The following is a 16,790-nucleotide window of genomic DNA, read 5'->3' as shown; positions in this document are numbered from 1 at the left end:
TACTATCAAACACAATCTTGTTGGCAAAGGGACAACATGGTAGAAATCAGAAATTGCACATGGTTGGACTACTCTAATGCAACATCCCCCTTCTGATGAAGTGGGCTGGGAGGGACAAATGAAGTGAATTACTTCAGCATGTGCTCCTGATATTCTTTGCAAGTCTCAGCTCATAATCAGCCTTAGCCTTGCGAAGAATCCTTCTGCAACAGGTCTCCTCCTCCTGGTATACCCTTTTTTCTACTTATCCCCAACATATAAAGCTATGACCCCACCCCTCTTTCCCTTGCTGTTCTTTTTAAATAGGTGATACCCCTCTGTTTACATTCCAGTCTTGCCTTTCATCCCACCAAGTTTCCATCATCCCCCACCAGGTCATACCCTTCTATTCCTAAGAAAGGCTCAAGCTCTTCCTGCTTACTACCCATGCTCCTAGCATTGGTGTACATGCATCTCAACTCCTTCCCAGAGATCCCGTTCTTTGGGATCCCCAGCCTCCTCCTTCCTCCCATCTTCCCTGATACCGGCCCCCTCTTCATAGAAGTCCTGCCAGGCCATGCAGTACCTCTAACATGCTGGTCCCAAAACCCTGATTCTCCCTTCTCTTGTTCGATCAGGACAAGTTTCTGGGGACCTGAACCCCACCCCCTGGCTCAGTTTAAAGGCTTCTGGATGAAGCACAATAGAGCATTTCCAAAGGACCTTTTGCCCGTCCTCGTGAGGTGCAGCCCATCCCTCGCCAGAAGTCCATTGTCAAGAAACTGAGGAACATGAAGTGTTCCTTCTGGCACCACACCCTGAGCCAGTCATTTACCTTGGCACCCCTTCTTTCCCTGGCTGACCCAAATCCCTAGACCAGTAAGATAAAGGAAAAGAGCATTTGGGCCTTTAGGTCCCTGAGTTTCTTTATTGTCCTCATGAAATTTCCCTCAAATTGACTAAAAGTTGCTTGCTGACAACTGATAGAACAGATCCTCTGAACAGCTGCCTCTCTCATTTCTAGCTTACAAACTCTGAACTGTAACTAGCATATGGACATGAGATGATCATAGACCTATTCATGAGAGCCAGTGTGGTGTAGTGGTGAAGAGCACAGGACTGGAACTCAGGCAAACTGCGTAAGAACTAAGCAACAATTCAATGTGTGTGTGCAACTAACAGGGTGCTCCTAACATCCCCCAAAAGAAAGATGTTTTCCAACAAGATCTTATGCCAACAAGCTATAAAAGCAATTTACTTTGCTAAAGTTGTAATTTATATCCATCTCTCTCTCTCCCTGTCTTTTTCAAAGGCATCTTGACATGTGAGAGGTTACATCATTGTTCTTTATACCATCATTCATAAAAATGGCATGTCAAGAGAGCTGAATACCTGTGATGGTCTTTGACATACCATTGCAATAGCAGAAATCACATACCCTATTATGAAACCTGGTAGTACGATAAGACTTTGGTGACAAATTGAAAACTGTGTAGTGATCAGGATGTCTTGAATCCAAGAACGTCCGTACATCATCAATATGATTCCTAAATCCCAGTTCAACTCCTTCACCAGGAAATGACATCACTAGCAAGAAATCAAAGAGACAGGTGTATATTCTAAATGAGATCACACACAAAATGGGCACTCAAAAGTTTGAGATGACTGTAATGTTTTTTCATTTGAAATAACTGACACACTTACCAATAATTCTTGAGGTAATATAAGAAATATCTAGTTCACCCTTGGTGTAGCTATAATATTGGAAGACAACAGGACAAGAAAACAGATTCTGATTAATGAATACATGCACACAGGGATCTGAAAAAAAAAAGATTTACAGAAGGCATATTCATATGCTCAGTTTCCCTTGCATTAGAAAATCTCCTAGGTGCTGATCCTCTTTGCCATGACTGTGTGTTTGTTTAACAGAAACTACCAAACCATTTAGCAAAACACCCAGTGTGCATTATGCCCCTATAGTTCTTCCTCTAATTGCTAGATTCATATTTCCTCAAATTTCTGCATTATACCATAAAAACTGAAACAGGTTTGTACATTCCAGCTGTATTATCAGAAATGAAGATAAGAACATAAGAACAGCCCTGCTGAACCACACAAAAAGTCCATTAAGGCTCGCCTTCTGTTGACATAGTGGCTAACCAGATTCCTGTGGGAGGCCCAAAAGTGGGGCAGGAATGCAAAAGAGGCCCTTGCTCAAGTTCCCTAGAAACTGGTATACAAAAACATGAAAAATATTTATGTCCATGAATTACTAATTTTAAACTTGCTCTGCACAAGAATACAAAGAGATGTGGTGAAACAAGAGTAAACCAGCACTTCATCTCCTATGCCTCTCAAGTGCCTCAGTATTGAATATCCAAAATCTCAAACTAATGTGTAATATCAGAAGTTATTCTCAACATCTCCAGTTCTCATCTTCTGTGCTCACTCACAAGCAACTGTGTATGATGGCGGCTAAATAATTCTGTACTGTCTCCTCAGCTAAAAGTAAAGGAGCCTCTGCACTGATGCTTCAACACAATCAGATGCAAGATAGGGAAGGGCACACAAACAGGAAGATCAGCAACAACTAAGAAGTGATGGGCTGTAGTAGCCACTTTGAACATTAGGAAAGATACAGGCCTAAAATTCATTATAGTGGCCACTTTGAACATTTTACAGCTCACAGCTGAGGCCCAAGATTTGACTTAGTGTAATACATAATCCAGTACACTTTATCTAACTGCACCAGGAAACTTCAGGTCCAGACTAGCTTCTTCCAATACCTCAGTCTTTAAAAAGGCTGGCAATAGTTATTACAATTTTATGTAGACATTTGAGCTTCTTGTGTCTGGATGCACTGGAAAAATGAGAGATTTTATTTTAGATTAGAAAGATGAACACAAACTTCTCTGTCACACTTTTCTCTTACAAAAACATTAAAAAGGGAAAGTTGAAATTATAGGAAACAGATCTAGAAAATCTTTGGAGAATTGCTTGCCAGCAAGAATGTACAATACTGAGCTGGATTGTTCAGGAGTCTGGCTCAAAATAAAGACTCATTCATAAGCTCTTATGACCCTGTTTATGTTATTCAAAATATTCCTGCAATTCAAATACTCCTGCATTTTGTATTATTAAATTTATCCATAAACTGATTCCTAAAATCCCTTTCAAGTCCTGAAATGACTGCTTTCCAAGGAGGACATTTCTTCCCCCCCCCCTTTTTTTATTTTTTTAAATACAGAAAAAAACATAATACATAAATACAAACATCACAATATTAATAATATAACACACCAACTAATGAATAAAAAGAAAATAATACAATGCCCCCACCACCCAGGAGACAAATACTACCTCCATTTCATTTCATATATTATAACAATAACATTTAATATACTTCAGTTATATGCATATCCCCTCCAAAAATCCATATAATCTTGATTAGGCTTATAACCTTTACCTTCTATCAATACTGCTTTTACAAAATATTCCCAAATTTCATTACATTTATTTGCTTTCATTAAGCCTTTTTATTTCTGTTGTCAGTTTATCATTAATTACCATATTGCATATTTCATTATACCATTCATGCCTTTGCATAATGCAATTCTGTTTCCATTATTTAACTATCACTAACCTAGCTGCCATTATCAAACTTAGCATCAATTTCCCAACATCTCCAACATATTTTATCATCAATTTGATTTAATTTAACCGGTGTTAAATACCATCTCCATATCATTTTGCATCCATGTTCTTTAATTCTAACTGACATATTCTTATATACTCTTCTATTCCAAATATTCTTCCAATCCTTGTCTTTTCTTTCACCTATGTCCATTTCCCAAATTAATTTTGAACTTGTCTGATCTTCTAACTCCATTAATATCCTATAAATTTTAGCAATTCTTCCTTTGCTTGTATATTCTTCCTCAATCTCACATTCTTTCATAATTGTTTCAAATTTTGTTAATTGTCTTCCTTCCTCTTTAAATTTATCCTCCATATTTTTCCATTTTTCTAATTGAATTAAATTTAACCAATTTAATTTGGCCTCTGTCAATATACTCCTTAACTGTGCTATATTTTTAATCTTATTTTTCCAGTCTTCCCATTTGTATATATAATTATTTTTTAATTTATTAATCCTATCCTTTAATTCTATTTTTGGGAATTTCTCCATTTCGACCACTGGTGTTAATGGAGAAATTCCAGGGATCAACTGTTGTCTCCATTTTTCCCATACTTCCATCATATTTTTAAAAAAGGGATTTTGAATTCTCTTCATAATCTTTTTAATAACCTTTTTAAACCAGTGTATCTCTAAGTTATCACCCAAGGAGCACACTTCTGATGTGTTTGTTCTTTAATACCTTGCAACAGATTGCATAACTTTAGTAGAAGTATCTTTCAGTGTGTCCTTCAAATTATCTTTTAAGTTACTGAAGAGTCTCCCTGCTCCTCCTTTCATCATGTCCAACAGGCCACCACCATAACTAGACTCCATGTCAGGAGATGAGGCACCTAGAAAGAGAGAGAGAAAGGCAGGCAGGCAGGCAAACACACACATAAACATACATCAGGAAGTTTACTAACTGCAAGCACCACATTCAGCTGCTGGTAAGGCATGAGAAAATGAACATAAACACCAATCAAGGTAAGTTGTAATCTCCGGTAAAGTAGGATAAGACAGTGAGATTTTGCATTGGCAATGAAACTATTGATGAAGATATGTCCAGATATCATGACTATCTTTTTCCATTTGGCTGAGAATCCAGATAGTGCTGAACAAGATTTGAAGTGAACTGATCTGGTACAGAAGTACCCAGCAACAGGAAATGGCATGCCAAAACAAAAACAAAAGAAGTGTCAATAGCTGAACGGGTTGCTGTCACTGCCAAAAAGTGCAGGACCTGGAAGAGCTCCTCGAGACAGAGGCTGATAAGACAAAGGGATGGTTGAATCCATTGATTTCATTTTCTCATTTTTCCCAGTGTAAGTTCAGTTTGTTCCAACCTTTGGGACATTTGCACAGAAATTCATACAAACTCATGCATGCATTTCTGTTAAAACATGCATTTTTTTTAGTAATATACATATTGTTCCATGCAAATTGCTCCTATACCGGATTTCTCAATGTTATTTTCACTTGAAACTGAGCTTTTTGAAAAGCTCCCTAGGAAACTTAACTAGGACTTTCTCGCTTGGGCCTTTCTACTGCTGCTGCCCATTGAGTGCCTGAAAGATGAACAAAGCATTTTTCGCTTGGTTCTGTTGTTGTTTAAAGTGCAAAGCAGCAGCAGCGCTGCTCTCAGTTTTCCAGCACTTGACAGGCAGCAGTACAGTAGAGTTCCTAGGAAAAAGTTCTAGTTAAGCTGGGTGTCGGGGTGAGGGTGAAGTTATTTGTGTTTTTTCAAACATCCAAAAAATCTACAAAGTAAAAAAAGGGATAAAAGAAAGCTCACACAAAAACTTCCCACAATCACCTCCTTACACACTAAAGCCTTGCATTAAGAAATTTGCCAAAAATTCTCACCCTCTCCATAAGTTCTAGGCGCGATTCATTTTCAACCCCTGCCCCAAAGAATGATTGAAAATAAAAAAGCAAAGTATTTGAAACAGTGTTTATTTAAATGAACAATCCATTTAGAGAGGTAGTGATAACTAACCCTGAGGCAATCAAACCCCTCATAAGCTGAAGAGATTGAGCTTTTCCATGTCATCAAGAGAGGTTGGCAGTAAAGACATGTGCAGTAATAGTTGCACATTTCCTCCTTAAAAAGTGACCAATCGAAATTCCTCTTCTAGCATACCCTCATTCTTGCTGTATGGGTCCTTTTGACTACATATAAGCCCAAAACCCCAGATGTTATTTTGCAGCAATCCTCATTGTCATGTGACTCTATCATTTATTTTCTAGAAGCTGCAGTGTTCACATCAAGTGCCTGACCACAACAGCATCCCCATTAATTCCAAGGAAGGAAGTAGATCCACTTATCTGAGCAGACATAGATCTCTGGACTGAGGCATATATGAACACAAAAGTAGCAGATAAATGAAGGATGCAATCCTGCAAGGGCCCACACACACAGCACATCTGTTATTAGTTTTCTTAGCACACACTGGGCCACCTCTGTGCTATTAGTTACACCGTCAGCATCATGACCAGCTATTTATTTCAAAGATTGTACAACTCCGGTACAATACTCAGAAGTGTGTCCCATTGGATTTTATACAATTTACTCCCAAGCAAGTGAGCATAGGATTGCAGCCCTTCCATGAAAGCACTCAGAAGCTAGCTCTCCTTGCATTTCCTAGCATTAGCCTGTACAGCAGCCACAGGAAAAGAATGCAAGGCTAAGGAATGCAAGGAGAAAGCTAGATGTGATACAGAATCAAATTATCTCTTTCCCTTATCTTTCAGATTATCTTTCTCACTGTTGGTAATTGTGCATTTTATGCATTTTCTCTTCATCCTTAGCAACAGCTCCTGCTACTAGAGATAAATGCATGCAATGCCTTAATCCAATGCACCAAAGCATGGATGGGGATGCTTTAATTATGGATCAGCATGATATCTGCACTGACAAGCTAGTGATGTAGTCCTTGTTCCCCCTCTTGTAGAGAAGTTACAGAAAGGCAGTGCAGGATTCCAAAGTGCTTTATGCACTAACCTTCAATGTGGCAGCCTCATTTCTTTGGAACTCCCTATAGCGATAGGCCAGAAAGCCATCAATACTGTATTGTTTTGGTATTTGCTGAAGACATCTTTTTTCTGGGCTGGCTTTCTAACTTGCCAGGCACTGTATTAATGTTACCTTGTTTTTTAAGTCCTGTTTTTGTTCCTTTGTTTACATGCTTTATTGTTCATTCTGATATATGCCTTGATATGGAGCAGTACACAAATATTGCAAACGAATAAACAACAACCAAGAAAACAATAGAGCCACATCAGTCTTAATTTGTTCCACCATCCCCATTGAACAGAGACCCCAGCAAACCCCATATCCATACTACAGTTATATAATGCATCTGTTCCAAACACCCAAGTTAACACTAACCTCCAAGGTAAACTAATACTTAGAATAATAGTATTTAACTGTGAAAACAGATTCTTTATTAATTCATCTCAAGATTTCTCACTGTAAGGAATTTTCATACGAAGGAGAGAAGGCTGTGCATAATAACTACCTCTGTTGGTAGCCTTATTGGCAGAATATGGCTTAGTCCTGAGGATTTCACCAACCTTTTACTAACACACCCTCCCCCATTATTTAAGCCTCCCCTGCAGTCTCCAATTTCCTGCAAATCGATTAGCCAAGGTTTACATTAACTTTAATACAATCCTTATTTACATAGGCAAAGTATTTGCTGACCCAAAGCAACAGAATGCAACTTAAATGGTAATTTCAAGTGCATCATGATACAAAGCATCATTGAAGGAAAAATAAACACAGGGACCAATGCTACTGGGACAAAAGATGTTTGGATGATCTGGTCATGCTATTCAGCTCCAAGAAACAAAGATGCTTATGAAATGTGCCTTCTGCTTAAAAAGGCAGAAGGAGAAAGACAGACCAGACATTGTCTAAGACATTGCCATGTTTTGTTTTCACTGATAATGGAGATATCCCTTGGCTTATTCAATATTAAACATAAAAATAGATTTTTATTTCTAGAAATGCAATGTTTTTGAAGTTATTACACGTTTCTTGAACTAACTTTTGAAGCAACCAAGTAATGGTTGAGACTCCTGATCTATGGAGGCTATTTAGGCTGGCACTTAGAACATTTTTAATAATCAAAATGTTTCAAGACTAATTTTAGTGTTTCAGGTCCAATAAATATTTACCTATTTTCATAATCTACCTTAAACCTATGAAGGTGCCCAAAATCTTATTTGCATTTTGCACTTAAGCATTATGGGCAGAGCAACCCCGTGCCCCAGGCAGCATCTGGTGAGCCAGGAGGTTATAGAGCTCCTCCCATGATTCTAGCCAGAGCTATTAGCACAAAGAAGGAAATCCAGACATGGAATCTGTGAGGCAGATGCCAGAATGACTTTGCAAGTGGACAAAGAGAGTGGAAACGCATGGCGGGGAGGTAGAAGAGGCCAGGGTATGCAGGATCCTAAATGCCCATTTATCCGGTCCGCGCAGCCACCCACACCTGTGCACACCGCCGCCTCGCCGTGCGGGCGGCAGGTGGTAGCTTGGCCGCTCGGAGATGGTTTTGGACTCGATGGGAGAACTCCGAGAGAGGGAGCCGCCGCTGCTGCCCGCCTTGCGCGCGCCCAACGATGACTCACCGGCCCACACGCCCAGGACCCACGCCGGTCACCGCCACCTTTCAACTGGCCCCCTATTGAAATAGTTTGAGGACCCTTGGTCTAAAGGAAGGGCAAAAATACATCCAACGTTTCTCCTACCCTGCCTAGCTCTTGCCAGAGGGCTTAGGATAGACAGAGGGCCCTAATAATACCAGATATAGGGTATCTCCATCTATAGAGTGCCAATCATATAAGACTGCATTCTTTTCAAGAAGTTGCTATTTCAAGTCTGTGCTTACTACCGTTGAATTTATAATTTTAACTGCTAGCTGGATGCCTTATGCAGCAGTCCTTTGGCCCCTAGAAAGTATCTGGAGGGCACTGGATTTTTCAGATTTCCAGATCCAAGTTTGGAAAAGAGCTCCATCCTTGGATCTAGAGATCCACACTCAGACCGCCCCCCCCACCCCTTTCTCACCCTGTATCTAGTGGGGAAAGGACTGTGTCAGCTGCTTCTCTGAGGCTGTATCCTGCCCATTAAAAATATAGAGGAACTAGTTCTGCTCTTCAGTATTGTAAGGATATAGTTAACCAGTATCAAGTTCATTAACCCTTCTAGAACCTTTCTGAGATCTTCACAGTTAGGAAGTAATTGCAGTCTAATTAAAACAAAAACAACCCAACAACAAAAACTTTAGAAATCCAGGAGTTTAAGTCGGGACAGTAAATAAATAAATAGGTTGCAGCAAAGATAGGATCTTTCCATTTATTTATGTTTTAAAATATTTCCTGATTATCTTTAAAGCAAAAACCTTAATAAACATTCTTGTATGGTGGTGTACAATAATAATATTCACATAGTAAGAACCAATGGAACAACAACACACCAAGCATTAAAAGAAAAATACCAGCATAAGACAAAACTTAGTGTACAATCAATCCAGTTTTCAGAACTTTCCTTAAAACCTGCACAGATGGAGTCTGGCCTACCCCACATGGCAACTCATTCCAAAGATGCAGGGCTGCTGCACAAAAGGCCCTATCTCGCATACTCAGCATGGGGCTGATCACTTTTGCTGACTTTACATCATGGTCAGGGCTTCTAACTTGGCGTTTGTTATTTTTCCCCTTGAGTTCATAAACATTTTCAATAATGGCCTAACACTGTATACGGATATGGTTCACCATTATTATTGCATGAAGTGATCTTGTGACTGAGAAAGTGTGAGTTACACTAGTCCTGCAAAGTAGCCAATATTAATCCCATTTTGTGGAGGGGGAAAGTATGACAATGCTGCAGTGTAGTCCAGAGTTGTTGTCCAGCTTCCTGGATATGCAGCTTCCTGTTTTAGGGAATTATAGCTGATGCCATGAAGTAGATTGTACTAGCAGTACAAGTGTATTAAGGGCTAGAGAGAGGTAGCTGTGATTTTTATTAGCTCTCCTAAACCTTTCTTCATCTCCCTCTCAGCGCAGGCCTTGGAGCTGAGACAATATGTCACACCATGCAGCTCCTGAAAAGATGCATGAAGGCTGTCAGTACAGTGAAGGCTGCCCCTACTCTGCCGACTGTCCCCTCCCAGCAGACCAGACACCATCTGCTGCCCTCCCACTGTGGACTGGGTGTTTGCCTACCACCCTCCCCCTCTGTGGACTGTCCCTCGCCTGGCTGGTGAGACTGGCCAGTGAGAGAGGGAGGGAGGGCTTTCCACTGGTGGTGACCTTCTTCTGGAGGCCTTTGCCGAAGGCAGCAGTCTTGGGCAGCAGCTGAAGGGAGGTGGAAAGGATATCACCATTTGGTGCCTATTCAGTGCCCATTCAGGTGCTGGGTCTTTGGCAGGGGAAAAGGACAATCCCCACAGCAGCTGCAGTTGGTCAGCCAGAGGTATAGCAGCTTGATTTTGGCATTTTATTGTTGGATTATACATATTTTAACGTGCCTCTGGGTGACTTTGGGGAGCATTATTGCGGTCAAAGATAGAGGGGCATATGACATTAGGGGATCAACAAACCACACCTTCCCAATTGTGACTCAGTACAGACAAGATAGAGATGCTGTTGGTGGTGGGTCATCTGTCCAGTTGGTGATATTCAGTCTGTTCTGGATGGGGCTGCACTACCCTGAAGGACAAAGTTCATACTTTGGGGGTGCTCATGGGTCCAGAACAGTCACCTGAGTCACAAGTGGCACAGAGCACTTTTAATCAGCTTTGGCTGGTATAACAACTACAACTCTACTTGGACAGTCTTGCCACAGTGATCCATGCCCTGGTAACCTCTTGTCTAGATTATTGTAATGTGCTCTACTTGGGGCTGCTTTTGAAAATGGTCCAGAGACTTCAAATAATTCAAAATAGGGCAGCAAGGCTGTTAGCAGAGACTGGCTCAAGATGACATTTATGCCAGTCCTCTTTCAGCTGCACTGGTTGCCAATTGAAGTCCAGGCCTAATTCAAAGTGCTAGCATTAACATTTGAAGTCCTAAATGGTTTGGCGTCAGGTTAACTGAAGGAACACTTCATCCTGTATGTCCCTATCCAGGCCCTCAGTTTATGTTCTGAGGTACTTCTCAGGGAGCCCCTACAAATGAAGTAAAGAAGGTGACTACCAGGAGAAGGGTCTTTTCAGTTGTAGCATTCTGATCCTTACTTAATCAACTCCCCCAAAAGTTGTTTTTTACCTGGGGTAAAAACCATTTTATTTACCCAGTATTTTAATAGTTAAATTCTATTTCCAATTGTAATACTATATTTATCTTGCACTGCTACTATTTCCCTGGACTGTTTTGAGTGCAGTTGCTGTGGGCCTACTGTTGTAGTTAATTTGGAGTATTCGTGTTATAGGTTCTTTTTAACCTGTGAGGCACCCAAAGAGTCTTTGGCTATTGGGTGGTATAGAAATAAATAAATAATAAATAAATATTATAGGAACAAATGTATTATGAAGGTACCTGAATCTGCCATGCATTTTCTGCACAGCATAGCATAACACTGGACTAGATGGCATTTTGTCCCTCACTTGATATAAAGTTTTGTTGGAGTTCATGATGCTTCTTGAATATAAAATTCTTCCACATCAGTGCTGCTTAATAGCCAGCATCTTCTACCACTCTGCATAGGCTTCTAAATGAAATATGATACTAAGTCACACTGCACAAAGTCAAGGAAAATGCAGAGGCATGTTGTGACTGTACACATGAATTACAACCCCACATTGCTGTGCAGCTTTGCCCACTCACCCCCCCCCCCCCAAATTCTGTGGATACCTTCCTTGTATCCCAGTCTATTCTGCCTGGCTTTTCTGGATGACTATGCCCCCTTCATTTGCCTGTGCCAATGAACTGCTTGGTGGTTTTCCAGGTTTTGTGAAAAAGAAAAAGTAAACTGAACTGAACTGAACTGAACTAAACTGTCAAAATGCTTATTCTAAAGGTTAGTAATTGCTTGAAGAGCTTTTCACTAAAAAAATGCTGGGATTTTTGGCCTTACCTTTTTGTCTTTGATCCTAACCCATTGGCCTTCAGCCCTACCTATCACTGAAATGCAACCTCAAGGGCAGGCTTCTCTGTAGAGGTTTTTAACCTGCTACTTCGCAAAGGTTTGGCTTTCAACATCTTTGCAGGATTAAGTTTAGCTCTTCTACACATTTTTCCCTTTTTTTCTTTCGTAAGTGCTCCATTACACATCCACAAGGTGGCAATGTGGCATAGTGCAATGGAAAAATGCACAGGTTTGCTTTAGCATGATGGCCAGATAATAGCTCATTTTTCTCACAATAAAAAAAAAAGCATGGGAATGCTTGGAGTGTGGGAGAGAGGCCTGAAAATTTACTGACATCAGTAAGTCACCCACAAACCACCATGAGTGAGGAATCACAAATACATAATAAACTCTTCTTGTAGAGAAGCCCATCTGCTCCGAAATGGAATTTGGCCTTTGAGTGCAACATTAACATATGGGGAATATCTGGCCATAGGAACTCCTCCCCTTTCTGCCATGCTCCTTGGATGACTGGTTTAGGAGGAGCTCAGAAGCCCAAAATGACATATATTTAATGCTACCTTTACAAATGCAAAACCTCTGTGAGTGACTTCCATGGAAGACAAGAGCAAACTGCATAGCCTTTTGCCTTCGTCCATATTTATTTAAATTGTTTACTAAGCTATTGGGAAAGCAAATGACACAGAGACTGGCTCAGTTCCTTTCTACTGCTAAGCCATGTACATCCAAGAATGGTCAGAGATTATGCATGTTCCTGGGAACATAGCTGTCAGGAGAGGTGGGGCTCAGATATAGCAGAAGTGGTATGGGCATGTCCTGTAGTAACTTCTTTTTAGCTGGAAATCATTGTTCATACAAAATAGGGGCGTTCATGCACTTCTCATTTGTATCCCTGTGCTGTGGGAATCAACGGGTGGACAGCAAAAGAACTTATACTTGGAAGGATGACCGAACATGCCTTCAAGCTCATTACTGAGCCTATGCTATGGTGGTGAGGGCAGCGAAGAAGGACTTCTTCTCCGCCTGCACTGCATCCTCACAGAGCTCTTTTGGGTGGTGCAAAAGACTACACTCTGGGCCTAAAAAGGATTTGTTTGCAGCATCCATGGCTTGCTGTGACGACTTTGCCCAGCACTTTAAGGATCACCATGAGCTGGATTCCACAGTTGATGAGGTCCCTGAATGGGAAGTGTCCGGCGCGCCATCTGGTCCATCTTTATTGGATGAATTTCAATTATTGCAGCCTGAGGATGTGGACAAGATGCTTGGACTAGTCCAACCCACCACTTGTTTACTCGACCCCTGCCCCTCCTGGCTGCTCATCAAAGCCAAAGATGGGAAATTTACATGGGTCCAGGAGGTCATCAACACCTCTCTGGGGTAGGGTCTGGTCTCCCCCTCCTTTGAAGGAGGCGGTGATCAGGCCCATCCTGAAGGGAGTGACCATCGAGCCAAAGATAGCCACCAATTATTGGCGGGTGGCTAATAATCCCATTCTTGGGCAAGGTGGCTGGGCAACTCCAGGCTCTCTTGATAGAAACTGACCATCTGGACCTATTTAACTGTATAAACCTCCTAAACCAGTTCTCCCTGTATGATAACCTGTGCAGGGAGAGGGACAGGGGGAGTGCATCCTTGTTGGTTCTCCTGGGTCTCTCAGCAGCTATTGATACCATTGACTATGGTATCCCGCTGGATAAGCTGGCCAAGTTGGGAGTTGGAGGCACTGCTCTGTGGTGGTTCCACTCCTACTTGGCTGGCTGATTCCAGAAGGTGGTGCTGGGGGATTGTGGCTCTGTGCCATGGCAGCTTTGCCATGGAGTTCTGCAGGGTTCCATTTTACCCCTCATGCTCTTTAACATCTACATGGAACTGCTAGGAGAGGTCATCCGGGGTTTGGGCTGCAAAGTCACTAGTACACTGATGTCACCCAGCTCTACCTCTCTTTTCATCTAATCCAGGTGAGGCAGAGGCTGTCCTTAATTAGTGTCTGGCCAGGGTGATGGGCTGGATGTGGGCCAACAAATTGAGGCTCAATCCAGACAAGATGGAGGTCCTATTGGGCAGTTCAGCCTTTTGGGTAAGTGATGTTAGCCCTGTTCTGGATGGGGCTGCACTCCCCCTAAAGGGCAGGGTGTGCATTTTGGGAGTGGTCTTTGACCTGGAGCTGTCCCTGGAGTCTCAGGTGGTGGCAGTGGCAAAGCACACTTTCCTTCAGTTACAGCTGATTCACCAACTGCAACCCTACCTGGATGAGCAATGCCTAGCAATGGAGGCCCATGCTCTGCTAACTTCCCAACTGGACTATTGTAATGTGCTCTATGTGGTGCTGTCCTTGAAGACAGTCCAGATACTTCAATTGGTTCAGAACAGGGCTATCAGGATACTAACAGGGACCAGCAGGTATGTACACATAATGTCAGTCCTTTACCACCTACACTGGCTACCAACTGAAGTCCAAGACCTATTTAATATGCTGGTAATGACCTATAAGGCCCTAAATATCTGAAGGAGCATCTCCTTCCCTACGTGCCTACCTTGCCCTTAAGATCTGCTGCAGAGGTCCTTCTTTGGGAGCCCTCCCTGAAGATTAGGAGGGTGGCTACCTGGAGAAGGGCCTTCTTGGTGGTGGCGCCCTGGTTATGGAATGCTCTCCCCAGAGGGGTTCACCTCGCACGGACTTTGTATTCTTTTCAGCACCAGGCTAAAACCTTTTTATTTACCCATTGTTTTAAAAGCTGGTTAGGTTTTTAATGTATGATTTTATTACTGGATGCTATGCTTCATTTTTATCCTGTTTTTATTGTAAGACCGTCCTGACTAGTAGTCAGACAGTATACAAATACCTTAAATAAACAAATAAACTTTTTGAGTTTCAACAGAGAATTCACATCATGTAAAATTACTCAGGCTACAACTGAGTACTTGTAGACTATCAGACTCTTCATTTGAGAGTTGTGCCTTGGGATGCAACTTCTCTACTTCATATGAGGATTTTTTAAAAATGTAGCAGCAGCACATCACTTTATAGAAAGTGCTTATACATGGATGCTCCTTAGAGTATAGCATAAAAAGAAACTGGCATAAGAAATGAAACAGAGCCATGGATAAAATTCTTAGCAAATGCTGCTTGTGTCAGTGGCATTGGAAAACAATCCTTTCCAGATACTTGCCCATCTACCAATTTCAGTACAGGTCATTAACAGATAATCTATCAGTAACTACTCTCCACAATCAAGGCAAATCTAAACCAGGCCTCCTGAAATGAATGACTTCTTAATACCAATCCTATGAAGTCCTATCCATGCAGCATGTCAATCTAATTTCACGGGTTGTATTATCTAAAAGTCCAGGGAGCATGCTAGAAAATTTGTCCACTTCCTTCCCTTTTTGCTGTATTATTTATTTCTTACATTTCTTGCATTTCTATGTTACCCATAGCTGAAGCTCTCTTGGCAGTTCATGAGAATCATACAGTTGGAAAGATCATCTGATACAACCTCCTACCTGCAAAATGCAGGATGCAAGTTGCCCATCCACATCTTAAACAAAATCTGTTCTTCTTGTACTCTTATGTTTTTACTTTTAAAAAAAACTTTGCAGAAGTTACAATATTCCATCACTTTTTAACAAGAGTACTCTTTTGATCATAGCCAACATAACAATAGTTGTTTGTAAAATTTACAAGCCAATTTACAGAACAAGCTTATCAATCCATATTTTGCCAGTACAGATTTTAACTGAGATAATGTACTCATTTTAAAAGGCTCCCTAGGTATGTTCATTATGAGAATCATTAATTGACCATGAACCAGACATTTTTTTTGAAAAATGCTTCTTCCTAGTATTTCCCTGAGGTTACCTTAATATAGTTGTGTATCATCATAAGAAAGCACTTCAGGAAGACCAGTCCAAGCAATCTTTCCTCCTCCCCCTCCCTCTCCTCCCCCTCCCCCTCCCCCTCCTCCGCCCACTTGCACACCACCACAGAGAACAATACACTGAGCTTCTTGAGCAGTTCAGCTGTGCCCCTCTCCGCACCCTTTTACCCTCATCAATAACAGACGTTTCCTCATTAGCTGGACTTAACAGCCCTTTGAATTTGCAATGCTGGGCCCTCTAAGGTTTCTTTTCCTGAGAAATCCGAGAATCGTCTGGATCACGTCCAGCTTCGCCGCCACCCCCAGCCCGGTGCACGCATGCCTGGACCTGTCAGATCTGCCTAGAAGGAAGGTGGGGCCGGTGCACCAGCACCTATTATCTGGGTCGTCCGGTGGAAATCGACACAGAAGTTCAAAACCGGCTACCTGAGCTGTCCATGGTGCTGGAATCGAGCGGCTGATGCTGCAGCTGTCGTCCTGGGCTCCTCGCTGCCGATGCGGCCGCCACGACCGCGGGGATCACCCCTTGTTTTCCGCCGCCGCTGCTGGTGCTACTGCTGTTACCTCCGCCGCCCCCAGTGCCTCCGCCGGTTCGCTCCCGGCTGCCGCAGAAGTCACCGTTGCTGTCCACCAGCTGCAAAGATTCATAGCCATCATTGTTGGTCTTTTTCCGGTAGCTCCCGAGAAGACTCATGGACGAGTCAGACAGAGGAAGACTCGGCTGACATAAAGAGGGAAGGAGAGGAAAGAAGAAAAGGGGCCAGAGAAAGGGGAATCACCAGTACGTAACCTTCCCAGAGAGGCGGAGGCGGCCACACACCCAGAGAGGGGCTGCAGCCCCCCGAACAGGGCCTGGCTAGCCGGCTGGCTGTGGGCGGAGGCCTCCCCGCCTCTCTGCTCGCGTCCCCGCCTCTCTGCCTGCCAGCGATTGGAGCAGCCTCGGCCAGGCGCACCTCACGCTTTGCTACAGACAAAAACCGAGGCCTTTCGGGCGAGGAGCTCAAGGCTTTGCGGAGACGACGCCCGGAAGCAATCAGGGAGGCCCCATAGCCTTTGCCACTCGACTTCTCCTCGGTCCAGGGAGGAAAAGAGTGAGGAGGATGCAGCATCCCCTACCGTGGGAAAGGCCGCAGCTGCAGCGAGAGGCCGCGTT

The 16,790-nt window shown here is 42.5% G+C and overlaps 1 protein-coding gene across 1 annotated transcript in view; it reads right to left on the bottom strand.

Moving 5' to 3' along the window:
- DNAJC6 (DnaJ heat shock protein family (Hsp40) member C6) overlaps positions 1-16,331 on the bottom strand; it is a 58,917-nt gene extending 42,586 nt beyond the window's left edge. Inside the window, exons 1-5 of the mRNA XM_044430218.1 lie at positions 16,193-16,331; positions 16,064-16,162; positions 4,362-4,512; positions 1,684-1,733; positions 1,418-1,566 (exon numbers count right to left, since the gene is read on the bottom strand). Of these exons, the coding sequence (XP_044286153.1) occupies positions 1,418-1,566; positions 1,684-1,733; positions 4,362-4,512; positions 16,064-16,162; positions 16,193-16,331 (588 nt within the window). The remainder of the gene's footprint in view (positions 1-1,417; positions 1,567-1,683; positions 1,734-4,361; positions 4,513-16,063; positions 16,163-16,192) is intronic.
- Between the last annotated feature and the right edge of the window lie 459 nt (positions 16,332-16,790).

The sequence above is a fragment of the Varanus komodoensis genome, unplaced genomic scaffold, assembly GCF_004798865.1.
Source record: "Varanus komodoensis strain SLA01 unplaced genomic scaffold, ASM479886v1 scaffold20_1, whole genome shotgun sequence".
In the NCBI taxonomy this organism is placed as follows: Eukaryota; Metazoa; Chordata; class Lepidosauria; order Squamata; family Varanidae; genus Varanus; species Varanus komodoensis.
This window is presented reverse-complemented; position numbering and strand designations above follow the sequence as displayed.